This window comes from Camelina sativa, chromosome 4, assembly GCF_000633955.1.
Source record: "Camelina sativa cultivar DH55 chromosome 4, Cs, whole genome shotgun sequence".
NCBI classification, from domain to species: Eukaryota; Viridiplantae; Streptophyta; class Magnoliopsida; order Brassicales; family Brassicaceae; genus Camelina; species Camelina sativa.
Window position 1 is genome coordinate 11,423,711 of NC_025688.1, and position 18,117 is coordinate 11,441,827.

At 35.8% G+C, this 18,117-nt stretch overlaps 1 protein-coding gene and 2 long non-coding RNA genes across 7 annotated transcripts; 1 reads left to right on the plus strand and 2 right to left on the minus strand.

Annotated features, from left to right (window-relative positions):
• LOC104780278 lies at window positions 9,003-11,151 on the minus strand. 3 transcript variants are annotated; one of them, XR_766681.2, is made up of 4 exons: window positions 10,925-11,146; window positions 10,142-10,196; window positions 9,904-10,067; window positions 9,003-9,155 (listed from the first exon to the last, which is right to left on the minus strand). It is a non-coding gene; the product is annotated as an uncharacterized LOC104780278 (long non-coding RNA). The 3 variants fall into 3 exon arrangements; XR_766683.2 differs by having other exon boundaries at window positions 9,023-9,155; window positions 10,142-10,241; window positions 10,925-11,151; XR_766682.2 differs by lacking the exon at window positions 9,003-9,155 and adding an exon at window positions 9,188-9,388 and having other exon boundaries at window positions 10,925-11,150.
• LOC104780279 lies at window positions 11,896-13,601 on the minus strand. Of its 3 annotated transcripts, none has more exons than XR_002037601.1 (4): window positions 13,465-13,601; window positions 12,849-13,050; window positions 12,531-12,755; window positions 11,896-12,267 (listed from the first exon to the last, which is right to left on the minus strand). It is a non-coding gene; the product is annotated as an uncharacterized LOC104780279 (long non-coding RNA). The 3 variants fall into 3 exon arrangements; XR_766685.1 differs by having other exon boundaries at window positions 12,846-13,050; XR_766684.1 differs by having other exon boundaries at window positions 12,531-13,050.
• Window positions 15,174-17,541, plus strand: LOC104780280 (nitrilase 2-like). The gene is made up of 5 exons (XM_010504779.1): window positions 15,174-15,345; window positions 15,428-15,607; window positions 16,381-16,674; window positions 16,764-17,045; window positions 17,153-17,541. Exons 1-5 carry the CDS (start codon window positions 15,234-15,236, stop codon window positions 17,305-17,307), a joined length of 1,023 nt encoding a protein of 340 aa, XP_010503081.1. The 5' UTR covers window positions 15,174-15,233; the 3' UTR covers window positions 17,308-17,541.

Sequence of the window (18,117 nt, forward strand, 5' to 3'; positions counted from 1 at the left end):
AAACCAAAATGGAAGATAGAACTTGATCTAGCAAGTGCTGAAATCATAAACGTAGCAAATAAAATTCAACCAAATGGCAACGACGCCAAATTGATAACAAGATTTTCACCCAGGGTATCAATTCTCTATGCAGTTGTAGTACAAAGGGTTATCAATCCAAATGGTTGTTATGCTAGCAGATAAGATACAATCAGAACTATGCAAGTCAAGCCAAGCAATAGTTGGGTTTGATATAACAATCCTAAAATAAACAAAAGAAAGCAAATAAACAAGAACCACACGACCTAAGCACTCGATGCAAGCATTCGAGTACAGGATCGGGTGGGGTGATCGAGTAAACAAGATAGGCAAGAACAACTCGAAGGTATACTCTTGTTAAAACACTCTCGTGATAGAAACAATCAACCTTGATCACTCCCCTACCCAACTCTCGTTGGAGAAACATGACCAAGCAGGCAATACAAACCGATTCATTATTGTCAATAAACCCCTTACTCATCTAATCTCTTAGGAAGAGTGAGTAAATCTCTAGCATTGATTGATTCAAGCATTTCATCTACACCTCTCGATGGTAAAACACCTTAGATCTAATCTCAACCTCTCGGTCTGTTGATAGCATTAAGAACACCAATCTAGAAGGGAATTTATAAAACACAAATATCAAAGGTAAGACATCCTAACCGATCAAGAACACAAAATCATCTATCCCATCCCTAGAAACTTTGTTTCACTACTCAGATCTCATTGCAGAAAACACAAGAGCATAGATAAAAGAAAATTGCATTATATTAAAAGTAGAGTAGAGTGGAAAAGTATAGAATCGAAAATGCAAAAACAAATGAAAATTAAATCCAAACAAAGTGTAGAAAGAGTTTTGAGTTGCTCAGTTTTTCTCCCAGAAGCTCTCGCTCTCTGTTCTGAGGGTCTGCGGCGTGCTAGGGCGAGAGGAAGAGAGGGGGGGTTTATATATGGAAACCCATTAACCCTAGCTTCCCAGTCCTGCCCAAGGGTCTGCTCGATGGGGTGCAAGAGGATGAGCTTGGGTTACTCTTTGGGTAGGCTCTCGGATTGTTCTTTCTGTTCTTAGATCCTCCCCGATCGGGTTGGTGTTCGGACTGTTCTTCCTGCTCCATAGCTCCTTCGGGTACATGCTCGGATTCGACCTTGTTCCTCCCCATTTTTGGCTCTTAAGCACCTGTTTTCATCCAAAATATGCAAATGCAAGAATGCAACACCCTAAATGGCCTAAATGTGGATTCCTACAGTAAATGACCTAAAAGTGCTAAGGTTAGGATAAAAACAATGCAAAATATGGACAAAAAGGGATGCTTAAAACATGTAAATTAGAGAGTTATCACTCCCCCTTGAATGAGTTTCAACCTCGAAACTATTTGACCTGCACCAAGAGAAAGCAAGTTAGCTTTCATGCGGGTTTGCGACTCTAAACTCTTACCTTGGTATTGCTTTGTTTGATGGCGGATTGGTGCATCTGGTGGTTCATCTTGGGGCAGCATTGAGTGGTAGACTCCTTTTGCAACATTCAGCTCTAGTGTAGGCACGTGGTTCACCGTGATGTATATACACCATGGGGTGTTGAAGTTTGCTCCTTTTTAGCTCTGAAATCTGAAAATGGGCCTTTTGGAAAATACAAGTGCGGGATATCCATGTTTGGAGGAAAATAAGTCTGATCGACATAACAACTAAACCGTGTATTAGCACATACCTTTGATTTTGCTTGCATTGCACAAACTTCTTTTTGGTCTAGTGGAGCAAGAGTAAACTTGCGGTTGTTGAGGCAAAACGAATATTGATTGGTACGCCCGTTATGTTGGACCTCACGATCATATTGCCAAGATCTACCAAGTAGAACATGCCCAGCTTGCATCGGTGCAACGTCACACAAGATTTGATCTTGGTATTTTCCGATAGAGAATGGCACTTCGACTTGTCTTGAGTCCTAGCTTCTCAATAAGAGTAACACTAGCAATATTAGTGCAAGAACCACTATCCACAATCAAGTGACATACCTTATCTTTTATTGTGCAACGAGAATGAAACAAGTTTTCTCTTTGTTCGGGCTCATTCGTTGTTTGTTGGGCTGAGAGTACTCTCTGTATGACTAGCAGCTCGCCTTCATCGGCATAGATGGTGGTTTTATCGGCTTGCATTGGGTCAACTTCATCTTGTGAGTCATAACCGTCGGAGGTGATCACCATGACTCGTTTGTTGGGGTACTCTTTTGCCACATGTCCCCTGCATTGCATTTATAAAAAATTATTTCATGTGATCTTTGAGGGTTAGAGGACTTACCTTGTTCAACACGGCTCACTCAACTGGAGCAAATGAATCAGAATGCACCACCACTTGGCTAAGGAAGGAACCTGCCGCCTGAAGTTCAAGGAGGCAACTATAATCCTCATCAAGACGAGGATCCACCAGACTGAACTGAAAAAAAAATAAAAAACAAAGAAGGAACGAAATAACCTGGTAAGATAGGAGCGTTTAAGCTCTGATACCAATAATACAAGCCTGAGAATCCACCAAGACAAGGCTCACACACTCAAAGACTTAGAAGCTTAGGCAGAAGCAATCTGATGGAGAGTAACCAGTTTGATGTTGAATCCACAACACCGACGGCTAGAGAATATGATCCAAGGGCTATTCCTCACAAGGATCAGAGACTCTACACGAAACCTAAGTTGTTTGATTCCACAAACTACCTAGAACTCGCAAGAACAATGATTTGATTCAAAACACAAAGTGTTAGAAGCAAACTGAATTTTCTTATTAATCAAAAAAACGTGTCTCCCAAAGTACAAAGTAATAGAGCTTATAAAGGGGCTCAAATATAACTTCTAAATGCTAGAATAAAGAAACAAATCAAAACAATTAATGAAAATCATGACCTTTGGAAAGTGAATGAGAATATCGGCCAAATTGGGAAAGTTGTGATGCACCTTGAGCCTTGATAACTTGGGGCCGAAGTTGTGGTTTCTTAGGACGTCTAGATACATTCTAGGAAGCTTCTGGATGGTCTTAAGAGTCTCACAAAGGCGCAACACTGAATAAGGAAGAAGTTGTTGTGTTATAAAGACAAACATATCCAAATAAGGAAAGTTGCACTTTAACTTGATCCGCCTAATCAAGCGAGGAGCATCCTAAGATGTGTGGTGAAGTCTCCAAGTGATATAGAAGCTCTCCATGACGCCAAGGGATTCTTTGGTTTGAGCCATTTATGGAAAGATCCATTTTGAGTGATAATTGACTTGTGGAAAGGTTCCTTGAACCATGTCTTGAACTAGCTCGAAACAAGGGTGGCTTTCCATGATCATCCTCCATAGAATATGTATAGGAAGATATGTGGAAGGATGTTGCCTCATTAAAAACATTTCTAGGTAAACCCATTGGGAAAAACCCTAGATAAGGGAAAAAGAGTGCAACGGTCCCATTCCAACGATATGATCTTTCAGCTCGTTGAAGGTCCGCATCACTTCTAGTTCCAGTGATCAGCTCCAAGATATGTTTGTTTCTGATTCTTGCACATATCGGAAGGATATCATAGTTCTCCTTGACTGGTACAAGCTGGTTCTCTCCAAAAAGTACTTCAAGTAGTCTATCGGGAAGTTCGTCAGGTTGTACATCGAGAAGTCCGTCAAGTAGTACTTCAGCCACTGCTACAGGCGGTAATTCAGCTCCCGTTCTTACATCACGAAGTATGAGACATCTACTACGGGTTAAGTTAGATCCGGAAGGACAATAATTATTATGGTCCACAGGAGATGTCTAATGGGCTACTAATTGGGCCGTTATAAATAAGGAAACCCACTTGTTATCCAGTAGCCCTCTAATATGGCAAAACGATGTTTCGTCGGCCTGGATATGATGAAGATCGTGGCTTTAGATATTGAGAATTAAAAAAGGTTGTTAATAACACAGAGCATTGGAGATCCAGCTACGACCTACGGACTTGTTATGCTTTCGCTTAACTATCCTTAAGATCTGACCTCTCTCACATACTCACATAGTTACAAACAGCAAAAGAAAACATACCTAAATTTTCCGTTTGTTTCCAACTAAACAGGTTACAAATAAGCTTCCAACATAAATGGTGGTACTTAGGAATGACGAGTATTATCATGACACCACTAAAACTTAGTTACGTTTCATTTAGTACAAGATGGTAAGAGGTGCTGCTCCCCACATACAAAAAGATAAATTATGAGTTGTCGCTGACCCATAGTGAAACCAACATAACATGTTCTAATCAGAAAAACCGGACGCCCCTGCCTTACATATTAGCTGGACATATTGTACGGTTGTGGCCAACCTGTAGACATTGAGAACAAGCATGTTGTTTACGGGGCCGTTTCGTCTCAAACGCCACCTCGTGGAAAGACTTCATTCTGGACATCTTTGGCCTTCCTGGAGGATTCCTTACGAAAGGCGGTTTACATTTGTACTCTCTATCTTTAGTAGGAACGATGCAGCACTCATCACTCCGCATTATTGACTTCTCATAATCATTGTAGAGGTAGTCTCTGCGAAAGTATGGATGACACTGGTGTATACGAGATTGGTTAGCCTTCTCGGCGGCTGCGATAGCATGTACGCATGGAATTCTCTCCAGATCAAAACGCCTACATGAACACCTATTATATCTCAGATTGACGACATGCATAGAGGTACCTCCACTTACTTGAAATTGATGTTCATCTATTTCTTGGACATTAAGACGCATTGCCTCTTCAATACGTTCCTGTAAGAAAATGAATGCGTAAATGTTAATAACCCAAAGAAGCACATTATTTCACATAACATTTTATAGTTGAACAAACACAATATCACCCAACTAAGTGTACCCTTTAAAAAATGTATATACAATAGCCATCGTGAACATATATCTCTATGGATATGTTAATGAATCTGATAGCTCTAACAGGTTCTCCACTCCTTTCGTGAGTACAGTTGGCATTGCGGCAGCTTGTTTTCTCCTACTGGCAAACCAACGTGTCAACATATTCCGAACCGCTTCTAGTACTCTACAATGGGAAACACTCTTGCGGGACTCAGTACTTTATTTATCAATTCTGCAATGTTGCTCGTAGTGAAGTTGTACCTATCACCAGGAAAGTGAGTCCTGCTCCACTTGCATACATCTGCACGCACCAATTAAGCATGCAGTTGCAGATTTGATTCTTGAATTTGCTGGAAGTATTCATTGAAATCAACTACACGGTAGGCTGCAGCTGCTTTTTTAAAAAGTTGGAATGTTTCACTTCCACTAAATCTCTGAATAATATTCTTGTGAAGATGATAAGTGCAAATTCCACGACTGGCCCGGGGGTATATATTACCGATAGCTTTACCTATAGATTTATGACGGTCAGATATCAGTGCAAGACCTTCATCATCAGGAATTACACAACTCAATTGTGTGAAGAACCATTCCCAAGACTCGTCGTTCTCTGTATCAACAACCGCATAGGCCCAAGGAAATATATTAAAATTCCCATCTTGTGTTTTTTCTATGAGTAGAGTCCCTTTGTATTCACCCTTCAGATATGTTCCATCAACAACAACAACTTTCCGCATATACTTGAATCCTTGAATCCAACCAGCAATCGCAATGAAAACATACTTGAATCTATCTTCTACAACAACGTCCAGTCTCGTAAGGGTCCCCAGATTAGAGCACCTCAGCCTGTATAAATATGAAGGTAATTCAGCGTATCCACTTTCAGGTGTACCCCTCACATATTCCCGCGCCTTATAAGTGTACGATGTGCCTTCCAGTAGCCAAGCTATTATATGAAAGTGTTCAGTAAAACACATCAGCATTGAACAACATCCAGTGGACAAGAATTCTATATATGTGTAGTGCACCCCATAAAAATCAACAACTTATCTGGAAAAACAAAACTAAGCATCCAGTTCTACCATTCATGAGTTGTTATTATTTCAACTATGTCGTCACTAAGTCCTAAACCCTATTATTCTAAGGGAAAATGTCCTTTAGCATCTATAGACAATTATATCTACACCGTCTGTACCCATTATATTACAATTTTATTACAATTTGTTATTAAATGTACCCTAATGACAACAAAACGTACACCTTTTAATATTAGTTCATGCAATTATGTGTACCCCATAGAAATTAAAATGACTGCATTATGTTATAAATATTGTTGTCTCCCACCTGTATACCATAGAGTAGGTTCAGCCCTTCCCCCACAAGATTTGGCACAACAGAACCTCCGATACCACCAACAGAATCCTCGTATAAATGACCTAGGATTGGTGGTGTAGCATTACGGGTACAAGCTGATAGTTCCATAATAGAGCATGTATGTTGACGACAATATTTGCGAATATGCATCACCATAGAATCCCCAATTGTTGAAGCCCGTAGTAGTCTCCATTTACAACCTCCTACCCAACACTCAACGATTAGCAAACGGGGTCTTGATGCACGAACATATAGCTCAACTGTATTCCAGTAGTTGCTTCACATAAACCAAAGTCATCGAACACCATAGCAGCAAAATCTTCAAACTTCATTTCCTTATCATCATTGATGATCCTACAACCTTTGTTATTATCAACATCAAACAACCATCGATTTTTGTCTACCCTCCACCTGCCACATACCAAAACGATATCTTGCATTTCTGTCACCAAAAGAAGGATATAGGAAACTGAGAAGCTAAAGTGTTTAGCTACATAAGTAGAAAACGATTGATCACGAAAAGACGATCAAGAAAAAAACAAACTCTACTGAAAACTTGTCTTACATGAACACCATTGATTCCGATGAACAACAACTATAAAAACGATTTTTGTGGAACCAATTTGAGATGATACAAGTTCAAAATATCGTAAAGGTTCCCGCATAAGTCTATCGCAACTCTATACTGTCTTTTTAATATCTCTAACAAAATTCGTATTATTCTAGTAAGACTTACGTCTTTCGAAATTGTCTACCATAACTACAAATAGTTTTGATAAATCTACCGTAACTACATATAAGTCTATCGTAACTACATGACCGCTATTTAATCTACCATAACTATCACTTTCTCTCCTACAAATTATAAGTCTACCGGTACACTATTATAAATCTGTCAGATAGCTATGTTAATATACCAAAAATATCTGTTAAGCACTAAGTCTGTCACTTATATTTGTTGCAACAGGTAATTACTCTACCATAAATATCTTCCCTACCTATTAAGTCTATCAATCTACCCGCTCAAGAACTAAGTCTATCATCAAAGACAAATTGCTCTACCAAGTTAATCTAACATCATCATATATATATATATATATATCTTATTAATCTATCATTCACATAAGTGTATCATCACTACAACTCAATATACCATTTAAATCTACCGTACCTAGTCTAATATACCAATTTTCCTACCATTTTATTGTACCCAATTTGTATACCATTAAACAACTGATAGACTTTCTTACACTTCCCAATATTTTTTTTCATTAATGACATTTTTCGTAATTAAATTTTTTGTTTACATTCAAGGAGTACGAAGGGTACAAATCTTATTCTAGTAATTACCTACATTTTTTATCTCATCCAGTAATAAGGAAGCTTTTAACACCCATTATAATAACTGACCCTTTAACTTATTATCGAAACTTCCAGTTCGGAAGAATTCTTTAAACAATGCTATCAATTCCCCTTTTACAAAAGACCAGATCCTGGTAAATTATGACGTATGATATTATTACATTTTTTTTTATTGACAACTTTAGAAGATATATGATACTCTTTTTCTTATGATACAGTGTTATAGATAATATTTAATTTCTTTTTGTTTTTTGTCAACCAAACATTTTATGTAGTATATTCACGATACTTTCTTCTTAAAAGATAGAGATGCTTTTTTGGTTTTGTGGACATATTTTTACTTCTGTTTTTATTTTTGGATTGTTAACTATTATCTAAATGCTTCTACCTAAAAGCTTCTTTGATATCTCTTTTATTTCGCTATGGTTGGAGTCTTGCAGATGTGTATACGTTTTGGACAGTTGAATTTAACAAATAAATCATTAAATACAGAAACCAAAGGAATCTCATGGAGCGGCAACGAAGCAATTTTTACGATATTTGTGTGGCACCACTGCACTTGGCCCTAACCTTCACAAGATCGACTCCGAAGAGTTCAAGTCTGGTTGGCTATAGTAAATAGCTTTCATAACGTAGATCCGGATGATGGTAAGAGCACAACCTTTCATGTGTTCTATCTTGGAAGAAATCTAATTTCTTGGTGTGAAGCTGAGTTCATGGCAGCCACCGAGGCGGCGAGGCAAGCAATATTGCTTCAAGATCTTTTTAATGAGATCACCGAGACTTCATGTGGAAAAGTCACCATCCGAAGAGACAACCAGTCGGCAATCGCACTCGGCAATAGCACTCACTAGAAATCTAGTATTTCACAGACGTAACAAACATATACACACAAGGTATCACTTCTTATGGGAGTGTGTCGAGAATGGACTAGTAAAAGTGGAACAAGCATGTTCTTGGAGACGAGCAGAAGGCGAACATATTGACAATGGCACTTGGTATGATCAAATTAAGAGAAATGAGGGAGTTCAATTGGCGTGAGAGACTTGATGGAAAAGAACTTCAAGCTTAGGAGAAAGAATGTTAAATCAAGCTTGAAGATACCTTGAGAATGAAGTCATTCTTATCCTAATGGTTCAAGAGATAATAATCAAAATATGTTTAGAAATTATCTAAACATAGGTATTTTTTAATAAGATTAGAATTAGTATTTTACTATAAATAAAGATGTTAATGTATGATATAAGGGCATCCACAATGGGGGGTTATATTTTTGGGACTCTTATATACTGTTTCAATTTTTAATGAATATATTATATACTGTTTTAAAAATAAGAACCCCCTTATCTCCTAATTAAAATTATCCCCTCCAATGGTGGGATATAATTTTGAGTCTCTTATTTTTGAAACTAAAATTTTTCCATCATAAAAATGTGTAAAACAAAGAAATGCAGTCTGTTGAAACAAAAATGAAAACATGCCAAAGTTGTCCAAAACAAAACAATGTCAGATCAATTTTCAGGATAACCATTAGAAGCAGCTTAGCCTATCTCGGTTTGCATATCTGCATAATTCAAACAGATGAACATAAAAAAAAATTCAGAATTTCGGATTCAAATTCACATCAATTCATACTGAAAGCAGCAGCAATTTACATTCAGAATTTCCTCATGAACTCTTTATTTAAACAGATGAATATAAAAAAAAAAAAGCAGCAGCAATTCACATCTAATCCATACTGAAAGCAGCAGCAATTCACATCTAATCCATACTGAAAGCACCTAATCTCTGTCAACTCTACCGTAAACCAAACCAAGCAAATGCTATTAGACATGACTCATGCGGGCAACTCAGAACAACAAGAACCAATACTTTATCATATCAACCAAATACTCAAACAAGTGTTAAGTTCCCCCATCAAGAATATGAAGTTCTAAAATCGATTTCCTCCTAAATGCTTAAAGCTTACCAGTATCTACAAATACCAATACATGATGATATCAACCGATAAACACTCGTTTCCATCTAGAATATGAACTTCCGCAATCGATTGCCTCCTAAATGCTTCTAGACATGACTCATGCAAGATCAGAAGAAAAAGAACCAACACATGACCATATTAACCACTAAACACTCAATTAGAACAACAACTGTTAAATTCCCCATCTAGACTATAAACTTCTGCAATCGATAGCTTCCTAAATGCTTAGAGCTTACGCAGTAGCAACATATACAAGTACATGACCATATTAACAGATACAAACTCATAGGAGCTCAGAACAACAAAGAGACTCTCGAGGATGATAAAATACCTTTCTTCATGGCCGAATATGTGGTAGCAGACTCCATCTCAGTCCATCATTGCAAGTTTGTTCATTTAAGGAACCCGCTTGGTCGCATTTCAGCCCTCACGAAGCTTGAAGAAGGTGGTCCAGTGGGGCCACCAGTTGCAGAAGTAAAGAGACCTCTAACAAACCTGAAGACAGTGAGTGAAGACAACATGAAGTAGTATTAAAACAGAAAGAAAAAAACAGATGTCCAAGAACTCACCACATAGCTTCCATCACACTCAGAGTATCCACACATCGACAATCACGGAGACAAGCTGAGGGACATAACAAGCAGACAAGAAAAGCGTAACTGAGCCAAGCTGAGGGACATAACAAGCAGACAATAAATGTAAAGAGCAGAACGCATTCAAAGACAATTTGATTAGATGTCACTTTCTTGAATCTAGATTTTTATCAACTGTATATGTGTCAAAGCGTGAGAGATTTGTAAGACATGGATCTGCACTAAAATCTGAAACATAATGATCACTACTAAGATCCAGAAAAAAGAACTACCCAAAGATTACTAACTTACTAAGCAGTGAGAAAAATAACATTTAACGTCTTCATATACTCAAATACAAACAAAAAGTAATAATCTTTCTGGTTTTATTCAAGAAATAAGAAGACGAAGATACATTTAATTCACCTGCGGTTCTGAAACCAAACTTATAGTCATTTAAAAAAAATCAAGATTATATATTTATTCTGATCACAAACACAAGCCATAGAAGAATGAACCAAAACCACACATATACCTTCATGGTTTCTAAACTCACGAGACCGCAGGCTTCAACAAAGAGACGAAGAGGAATGAAACGAAACCACTCATGTACACCACATTTAACATGTATCATTGAATAAATTATCAAACCATGACGCACACAATAACTATGAATCTATAAAACTATGATTACACAAGTTTCAATCCAAAACTTCAACAAAATTATAAATTTGAGAGTGCGAAATCGAATTGCAAATAAAAATTGAGAAAATAGCGAACCCGATTTGTTGAAGGAAATTCTCGATTTCAAAGAACAATTCAATCACCTCCACCGACTGAGATCAATTCAATCACCTCCGCCGATTCAATCTCCTCCAATTTCATCTTCTTCTTCGATTGTCAATTCGCGAGTTCGAGAGAGAGACAGAGAGAGGAAGACGAAGAGGAAGGAAAAAAAAATCAATCGACCATCAAAAATTCTTTTATCTCTATAAATCGTTTGTCCAACCAATTGATGACACGTACAGTCTCTTATAATAAGATTGAGTCTACAAAATAAAGGGAGGTATTGGTTTAGGATTTAGAAAGAATTTTAATAACTTTAAAAATTAGGTAAAATATGTTGTTATTCAATTAAGACTTTTAAAAACTCTTTAAAAATTTGGTGTTATTGGTTGTGGATTTGTAAAAAGTTATCTAAAATCTTGATAAATCCAGTATTATTGGATTAAGAGTTTTATAAAGTCATTAAAAGTTTTATGTTATTCAAGTAAAACAAAAGAATCTTGGATTGTTAATGGTTTTAAATTTTATGTTATTGGTTTAGGATTTTATATAATTTCCTTCATAACAAAAGTCATGAAAACTCTTTTATCAAATAGAAAGATTTTACAAGATTAGAAAAAACAAATCATCAAGATTTAAAAAAACTTCCTAAACAATCTCTTAGAATCCTTCATTTTTAACTTTCAATTTTCTATGATTCTAACAATCAGCAAGAACATAAAGTCATTAAAAAAATTTCTAAATCCTAAACAAATACCTCCCCCTAAGAGGATCTCTTGCGAGAGTGTATTGAATTTGATATTTTAAGGGATTTGCTGGGATTTTAATATTTTAGGATTTTGAGAGATTTGAGTATAATTTTGAAAGATTTTAATATTTTAGCAGAATTTTGAGATTTGGTGAGATGTAATTGTTAAATTTTAGGTGATTTTAGAATATAGAAAAAAAAATAAAAGAATCACATTTGGGTGATCGGAGATACATGGTGATTGGAGTACATATGCAATACGTACGTCATGTGAAGAATCACATTTTACCTAAACTACACTCATACTTTAGTTAATTTAAGATAAATAAAAAAAAGACATTGTAGCGAAAAGAATTAAAAAAAATAATAATAATAAATCAACAGAAAGAACAAAAACAATCTAATGTTGGTAGTAGTACTCTTGTCTCCACGGTTAATTTGCTGAATTTTCCATTACCATCACGAAAACCCTGATTGATTGCATCCACCAGCAGCTGGACTAACATCTTGCTTTCATGTTCTAACCAATGGTTATATTGACCTTTAGCTTTCACAGCCAGTGAATCTCCCATTGTAGTGTGTACATTAACTAGCCATACCATACAAAAAAAAAAAACCAAACAATTCATGAGTTATGATATATCCCACAGATCTCAAACAAGTATTATTTATAAACTGGCTGGCCATCAATTCGTTTCCAACTTAAGAAATTTTTTTCGTTGGGATATATATCTATGGGATAACATACACACATACATGTTTTGTATTCTTTATTTTCTTTATTCCCAAAGTGAGCAATATGATACAAAATATGAAAATAAAGAAAAGTAAAAAGTAATAGCAAATACTCACCTTGACAGAGAAGACAATAAACCTCAAGTATGATAGCAGGAGAGAAGAAAGCTGCCGATCGTGAATATATATATATATATATATATATATATATATATACACCAATAAACTAACCCTAGCTAACAAGAAAGGAAGGGGGAAAGCCCATATATTAGAAACAAACAACCCGCAGCAACTTAGCCATGAAGTCCTTCGGACAACTGGTGGACCAGGCAGCAAAAGACACTGCATACATCAAGAAGATTCAGCCAACTAAAAAGAGACGAAAAACATATGTACATAATGCAAAAAGGATAATAGATGGAAGAGTATAACCACCAAATTTTCTTCTGGATAAGTTGCTCTCAACTTTTTTGCTTGTTGCAGCAGTGAATCTTGAAAGAGTAACCACCACTTTACTATTATCCAAATTTTCTTCTGGATAAGTTGCTATCAACATGTTCACTCTTTTCAGAGGTCACTCTGCTTTGGAGAGAGGAACCACCACAGGACATCGAAATCAGCTAAGCTTCAGACATACCTAGACACACAGCTCAAGCTAATAAAGATGCTGAACTCAGGAACAGGTTTGACAGACTCAATTACAACAGGAGTGATCTCCGTAACTGGATTACCACAAGCTACACATGTTTGGCTGTGTTGTTTTTAACACCAATTTGATTCGTAGAAGCATTTGCTATCATGGGTTCATATAAAGACAAGTTTTTTTTTTATCACCAATTTGATTTGATTCACGTTTGATGAATTTGATATCATACCATCAAATTAACACCAATTTCATCAAAACAGAATCAAATCTACAGTTTTTTTTGGGTTTTTTTGCAAAATCAAAAGTACCTAAGAAATTTTAAGAATAAGCAGTAATGATTCTCAAGAGGTTAATTACAAAACGATTTGAAGCTTTGCTAAAGAATCAAGGTACAAGACAGTTTACCTTTGTCTATGATGAAGTTCCAGATACTATCTATTGATTCCTGCAGAAGATGAACTCGATTACACATCAACAAATTTTAGGATTTTTCCAGAGTAAAAAGAGAAACGAGACGAGAGAAGAGAGAAGAGAGAAAAGAGAGAAAGATAGAAAGAGAGAGAGAGGTTTTCGTAAAAAAAAAATTGCCACTGTGAAGAAGTTTTTTTTTTTTCTTTTTAGATCGAATAAATAGTTTGAAATATCATCTTGAGAGGTATGATTTTGTCAAACATATTTTTAAACTAAAAAAGTTACAGAAGTCTCCTAAAATAACATTCAATAGATTTTTTTTAAAGATTTTATGATTTTTTTGAATAACAGTAAATTTGAAGAGAGATTTATAAATTATTGATTAAATAACAAAAGATTGTAAATGATTTTTATAAATTTGACAATGAATAACATACGATTTTAGATGATTTTAAAATTCATCAATTAAATAACAAAAGATTTAAGAATATCCTAAAATCTCTTAAAATCTTGTGTTTAATACACTCCTTTATTGTTTTTTTCTTTTTCTGATTTATTTTTTTCTTTTTTTTCCCTTAAAACTCTCCTTAAAACCTTCCTTTCTAAGGTGTGGGTTTTAAGAGAAAGACTGGAAACTTAAGTGAGTTATACTTTTGTCATTCTTGAGTTCTTAAAACAAAGTACAACCATTCGAATTCTATAATTGTTTAAGTTGCGGTCCCAACTTTGTAACCTCCTTTTTCTTATACTTTTATAAATAATTTATCATGTTTTAATCAATGAATTTAACATTTTGTCAAAAAAATGGTTTGACACACGATATCTAAGTTATATCCGCAGGTAATAAAATTGTACTGATACATATTACCAAACTTAAAAGCTACGACTGCCTTTTTTTCGAGAGGAGTACAAGTTAGATACATACTCAAAAACGGGTTACATAGATAAGTGTCCAACCTGAACAAAAGTGTTAATGTTATACCAGATAAACATCTACTTAAAATTAAAATTTTCTTCTATCAAATCCTTTTTCTCTTCTGTTTATTATGGTATCAAGATGGTTAAAAAGTGTTAGTTATTTGGCTGTTCATCAAAACCAAAGGTAAGAACCTCTACAAATTAGATATCAAAGCTTACTTGATTTAATAATTGCTAAACGTCATTTGTATTTGGGAGATTATTCTTCTTCTTTTTTTTTTTATAGTCTTTTCGTATTATTGAAACATGTGTTAAAATCTAGTAGTGATAAAAAAAAGGAAGTCAGAAAATACCAAAAGTAATTCATTTCTTAAAATTATTATTACATTCAACTTATTAGATAAGATTGTGAGACTATAACAGAAAGATTGACCATCTAAAACAGGAATAATATATATAGGAAAATAGTAAGAAATGATAATATATACTATTATTTATTACCTGTTGACTGTTGTGATGAAGCAAAATACACAATTTGGACAATAATTTCCTCCCAAATGTGACTATATCTTTCCTTAAGAACCGATCGAATTAGGTGGAGGATCCCACCATCTTGTTCTGTTCTTACATAAACACCATTGGTAAGGAAAAAAAAACACGTGAACGAGGTAGTGGTCCACCTCATTGCATTTCCACCACAGGTTCAGTCCTGTCTTTACCCGTCTACACTCTCAAGGTAGGTAATTGAAAACAAAAAAGTCTCTCTATATATAGCCTCTCTAAGTCTCTCAGTGTCATTGAAGTAAAACAAGGTTTTGAGTTGATAGGTGTCTAGTGCAAAAGAAATGTCAACTGTCAAAAACACAGCTTCAGTCGACGGCGTTGGCCCATCTTCCATCGTACGAGCTACCATCGTTCAAGCCTCCACTGTCTATAACAATACTCCAGCCACTCTAGGTAACGAACTAATTTTTGATCATTTTTATATTATTTTTCATGGATAATCATGATCTAATCCTACGGTTATTGAAACGATCAGACAAGGCTGAGAAGTATATTGCGGAGGCGGCGAGCAAGGGAGCGGAGTTGGTCTTGTTCCCTGAGGCGTTTATCGGAGGTTATCCTCGAGGGTTTAGGTTCGGTTTGGCGGCAGGAGGGCACAACGAGGAAGGCCGTGATGAGTTCCGCAAATACGATGCTTCTGCTATTAAAGTTCCTGGTATCATATTCCACTATTTACTTTGGTTTCCGTTTCATTTTTAACCAATCAATAAGTTTGAACAAAAACCTCAATTATTTGTGCTTTATCTCCAAGTACTGTACGAGTACGTCTAGTAGTATATGCACCACCCGATCTCGGATCAAATCTTATCGGTTCTAAATATCCATTTGATAGTATATGACGTATGATATGATACTCTTTTTCTTTATGATATTCTGTTATAAATAATATTTTAATTTCTTTTTTGTTTTTTGTCAACGAAATATTTTATGTAGTATATTTAGGATAGTTTCTTATTAAATTATAGAGATTTTTTTTTTTTTTTTTTTTGGACACATGTATTTTTATAAATTATAAATATTTTTATAGAGGTTTCTTATCTGTTTCTAACCATAACAATATGAGGTTAAAAAATCGGGTTTACTCGAGTAGTTTCTACCCAAAAGCCTCTTTGATTTCTCCTTTACTTGGTTTTGGCTATGGTTGGAGTCCTGGAGATGTGTATACGTTTAGGACAGTTGAATTTAAGTCGGAACAATCTAAAGTTTTTTTTTTTTTTAATGAACAAATTAAAGTTAACTTTGAGGACAAAGTTGTTTGATCTGAGTTCTCTATTTTCGTCACTTTTTGATGGAAACTAATTGGAACGAGCATGTAGTTAGTGAGTGTTATAGGCTTATAGCTCTAGTTTAGCTGAGCACTCTCAAAAGCTTGGGACACAAAATGACTCTTTCTTGCACATATGTTTGGTTCTTGTGATGAATCGACAGGCCCTGAAGTAGACAGATTGGCTGAGTTGGCCGGGAAAAACAATTTGTACTTGGTAGTGGGAGCGATAGAGAAGGATGGGTATACACTCTATTGCACAGCCCTTTTCTTTAGTCCTCAAGGTCGGTTCTTGGGTAAGCACCGTAAGCTCATGCCCACAACTTTGGAACGTTGCATCTGGGGTCAAGGGGACGGATCAACCATCCCCGTTTACGACACTCCCATTGGCAAACTCGGTGCTGCTATTTGCTGGGAAAATAGGATGCCCCTCTACAGAACTGCATTGTACGCCAAAGGTCAGCTTTTAATGCAGTGTAGTGTGACACATATTGAAAACCATTTGATGTATGATTTCTTTTAACTATTTTCGATTTTTGGCACAAAGGCATTGAGATTTATTGTGCACCCACTGCTGATGGCTCAAAGGAGTGGCAATCGTCAATGGTGCACATTGCGCTCGAAGGTGGATGTTTCGTGTTGTCGGCTTGCCAGTTCTGCCTGCGTAAAGACTTCCCTGACCATCCTGATTACTTGTTTACGGACATGGATGACAACAAAGAACAGGATGCTATTGTCTCCCAAGGCGGAAGTGTCATTATTTCACCTTTAGGACAGGTTCTTGCCGGTCCAAACTTTGAATCAGAGGGTCTCATCACAGCTGATCTTGGTATATATATATATATATACTCTTCTTTGACATTCATCTTAGGCTTTCAGAAATGATTAATTTTTGAAGGATATATATATATATATAACGCTCTTTTTCTCATCCAGACCTTGATGATATAGCAAGAGCCAAGTTGTACTTCGATGCGGTCGGACATTACTCGAGACCAGATGTTTTACACTTGACCGTAAATGAGCAACCAAAGAAACAGGTTACATTCGTGACGAAGGTGGAGAAAGCTGAGGATGACTCAAACAATTAGCCGAGATTCTCGGAGTTAATGTCAGTCATATCATGAAGGAGTCAAGTTCGAATATGTTCTAGTGCTTATGTTTAAGTTTGTTTATGTTTTTCTTCAATAATGTAAGAGAACCTACTGGGCATAGTTCTCTCCATGTATGTTGTTTAATTTGATATAAAACCAGTTAGTCTTGTATTTAAAGAGTGTACCATATCGTTTTATCCAATTTGAGTGTCGAATCTCGGTCGTTGTGTAGCCCTAAAACAATGTAGCCAATTGTTATGAGTCAGTCTTTGGTTTCAGTTATGTTCTTTGTTTTTCCTTTGCATGTCAAGTCAAACACAGATCTTTTGATGTTTTGATAAGTTAATAGAGTCACAAAGAAATATGCATGGAAGCTGTAAAAATACAAAGTCATGACGAAGTAATATTTAATTTGGCCGTCAAGTTTAAATGTGAGTTCGAAAAGTCACTACAAATTACTTAACTATTGTCCCAATCAGATATATAGGATAATGATGTGATGGCTAACCAAAACAAGAGAACTAAAATCACATATAGGATTATCATTAGTGAGTTACGTGACAAGATATTCAATTATTTTGGACGTCATGTTTTTAATTTCTTTCCTTTTTTTTCTTTTTTTTTTTTTCTTTTTGTGTTGTCAAATATTGCTGACTTATATGGTTTTATTAGGTTTGTTATAACTTGATCGGTTCGGTTAACCGTCTTCATCGTCGAGTTCCGTTAGCCATCGTTGTCACCACTCACCACCATCTTCAACCACAGCCGGTGTCATTTCACCGTAAGTTTTTAATTTGTTTTTTTCTT

Coding starts and splice junctions, on each gene's coding strand:
- LOC104780280 (XM_010504779.1), top strand. CDS start 15,234: ATGTCAACTGTCAAAAACACAGCTTCAGTCGACGGCGTTGGCCCATCT. Junction 15,608..16,380: donor TTCTGCTATTAAAGTTCCTG/GTATCATATTCC, acceptor ATGAATCGACAG/GCCCTGAAGTAGACAGATTG. Junction 17,046..17,152: donor TCTCATCACAGCTGATCTTG/GTATATATATAT, acceptor TTTCTCATCCAG/ACCTTGATGATATAGCAAGA.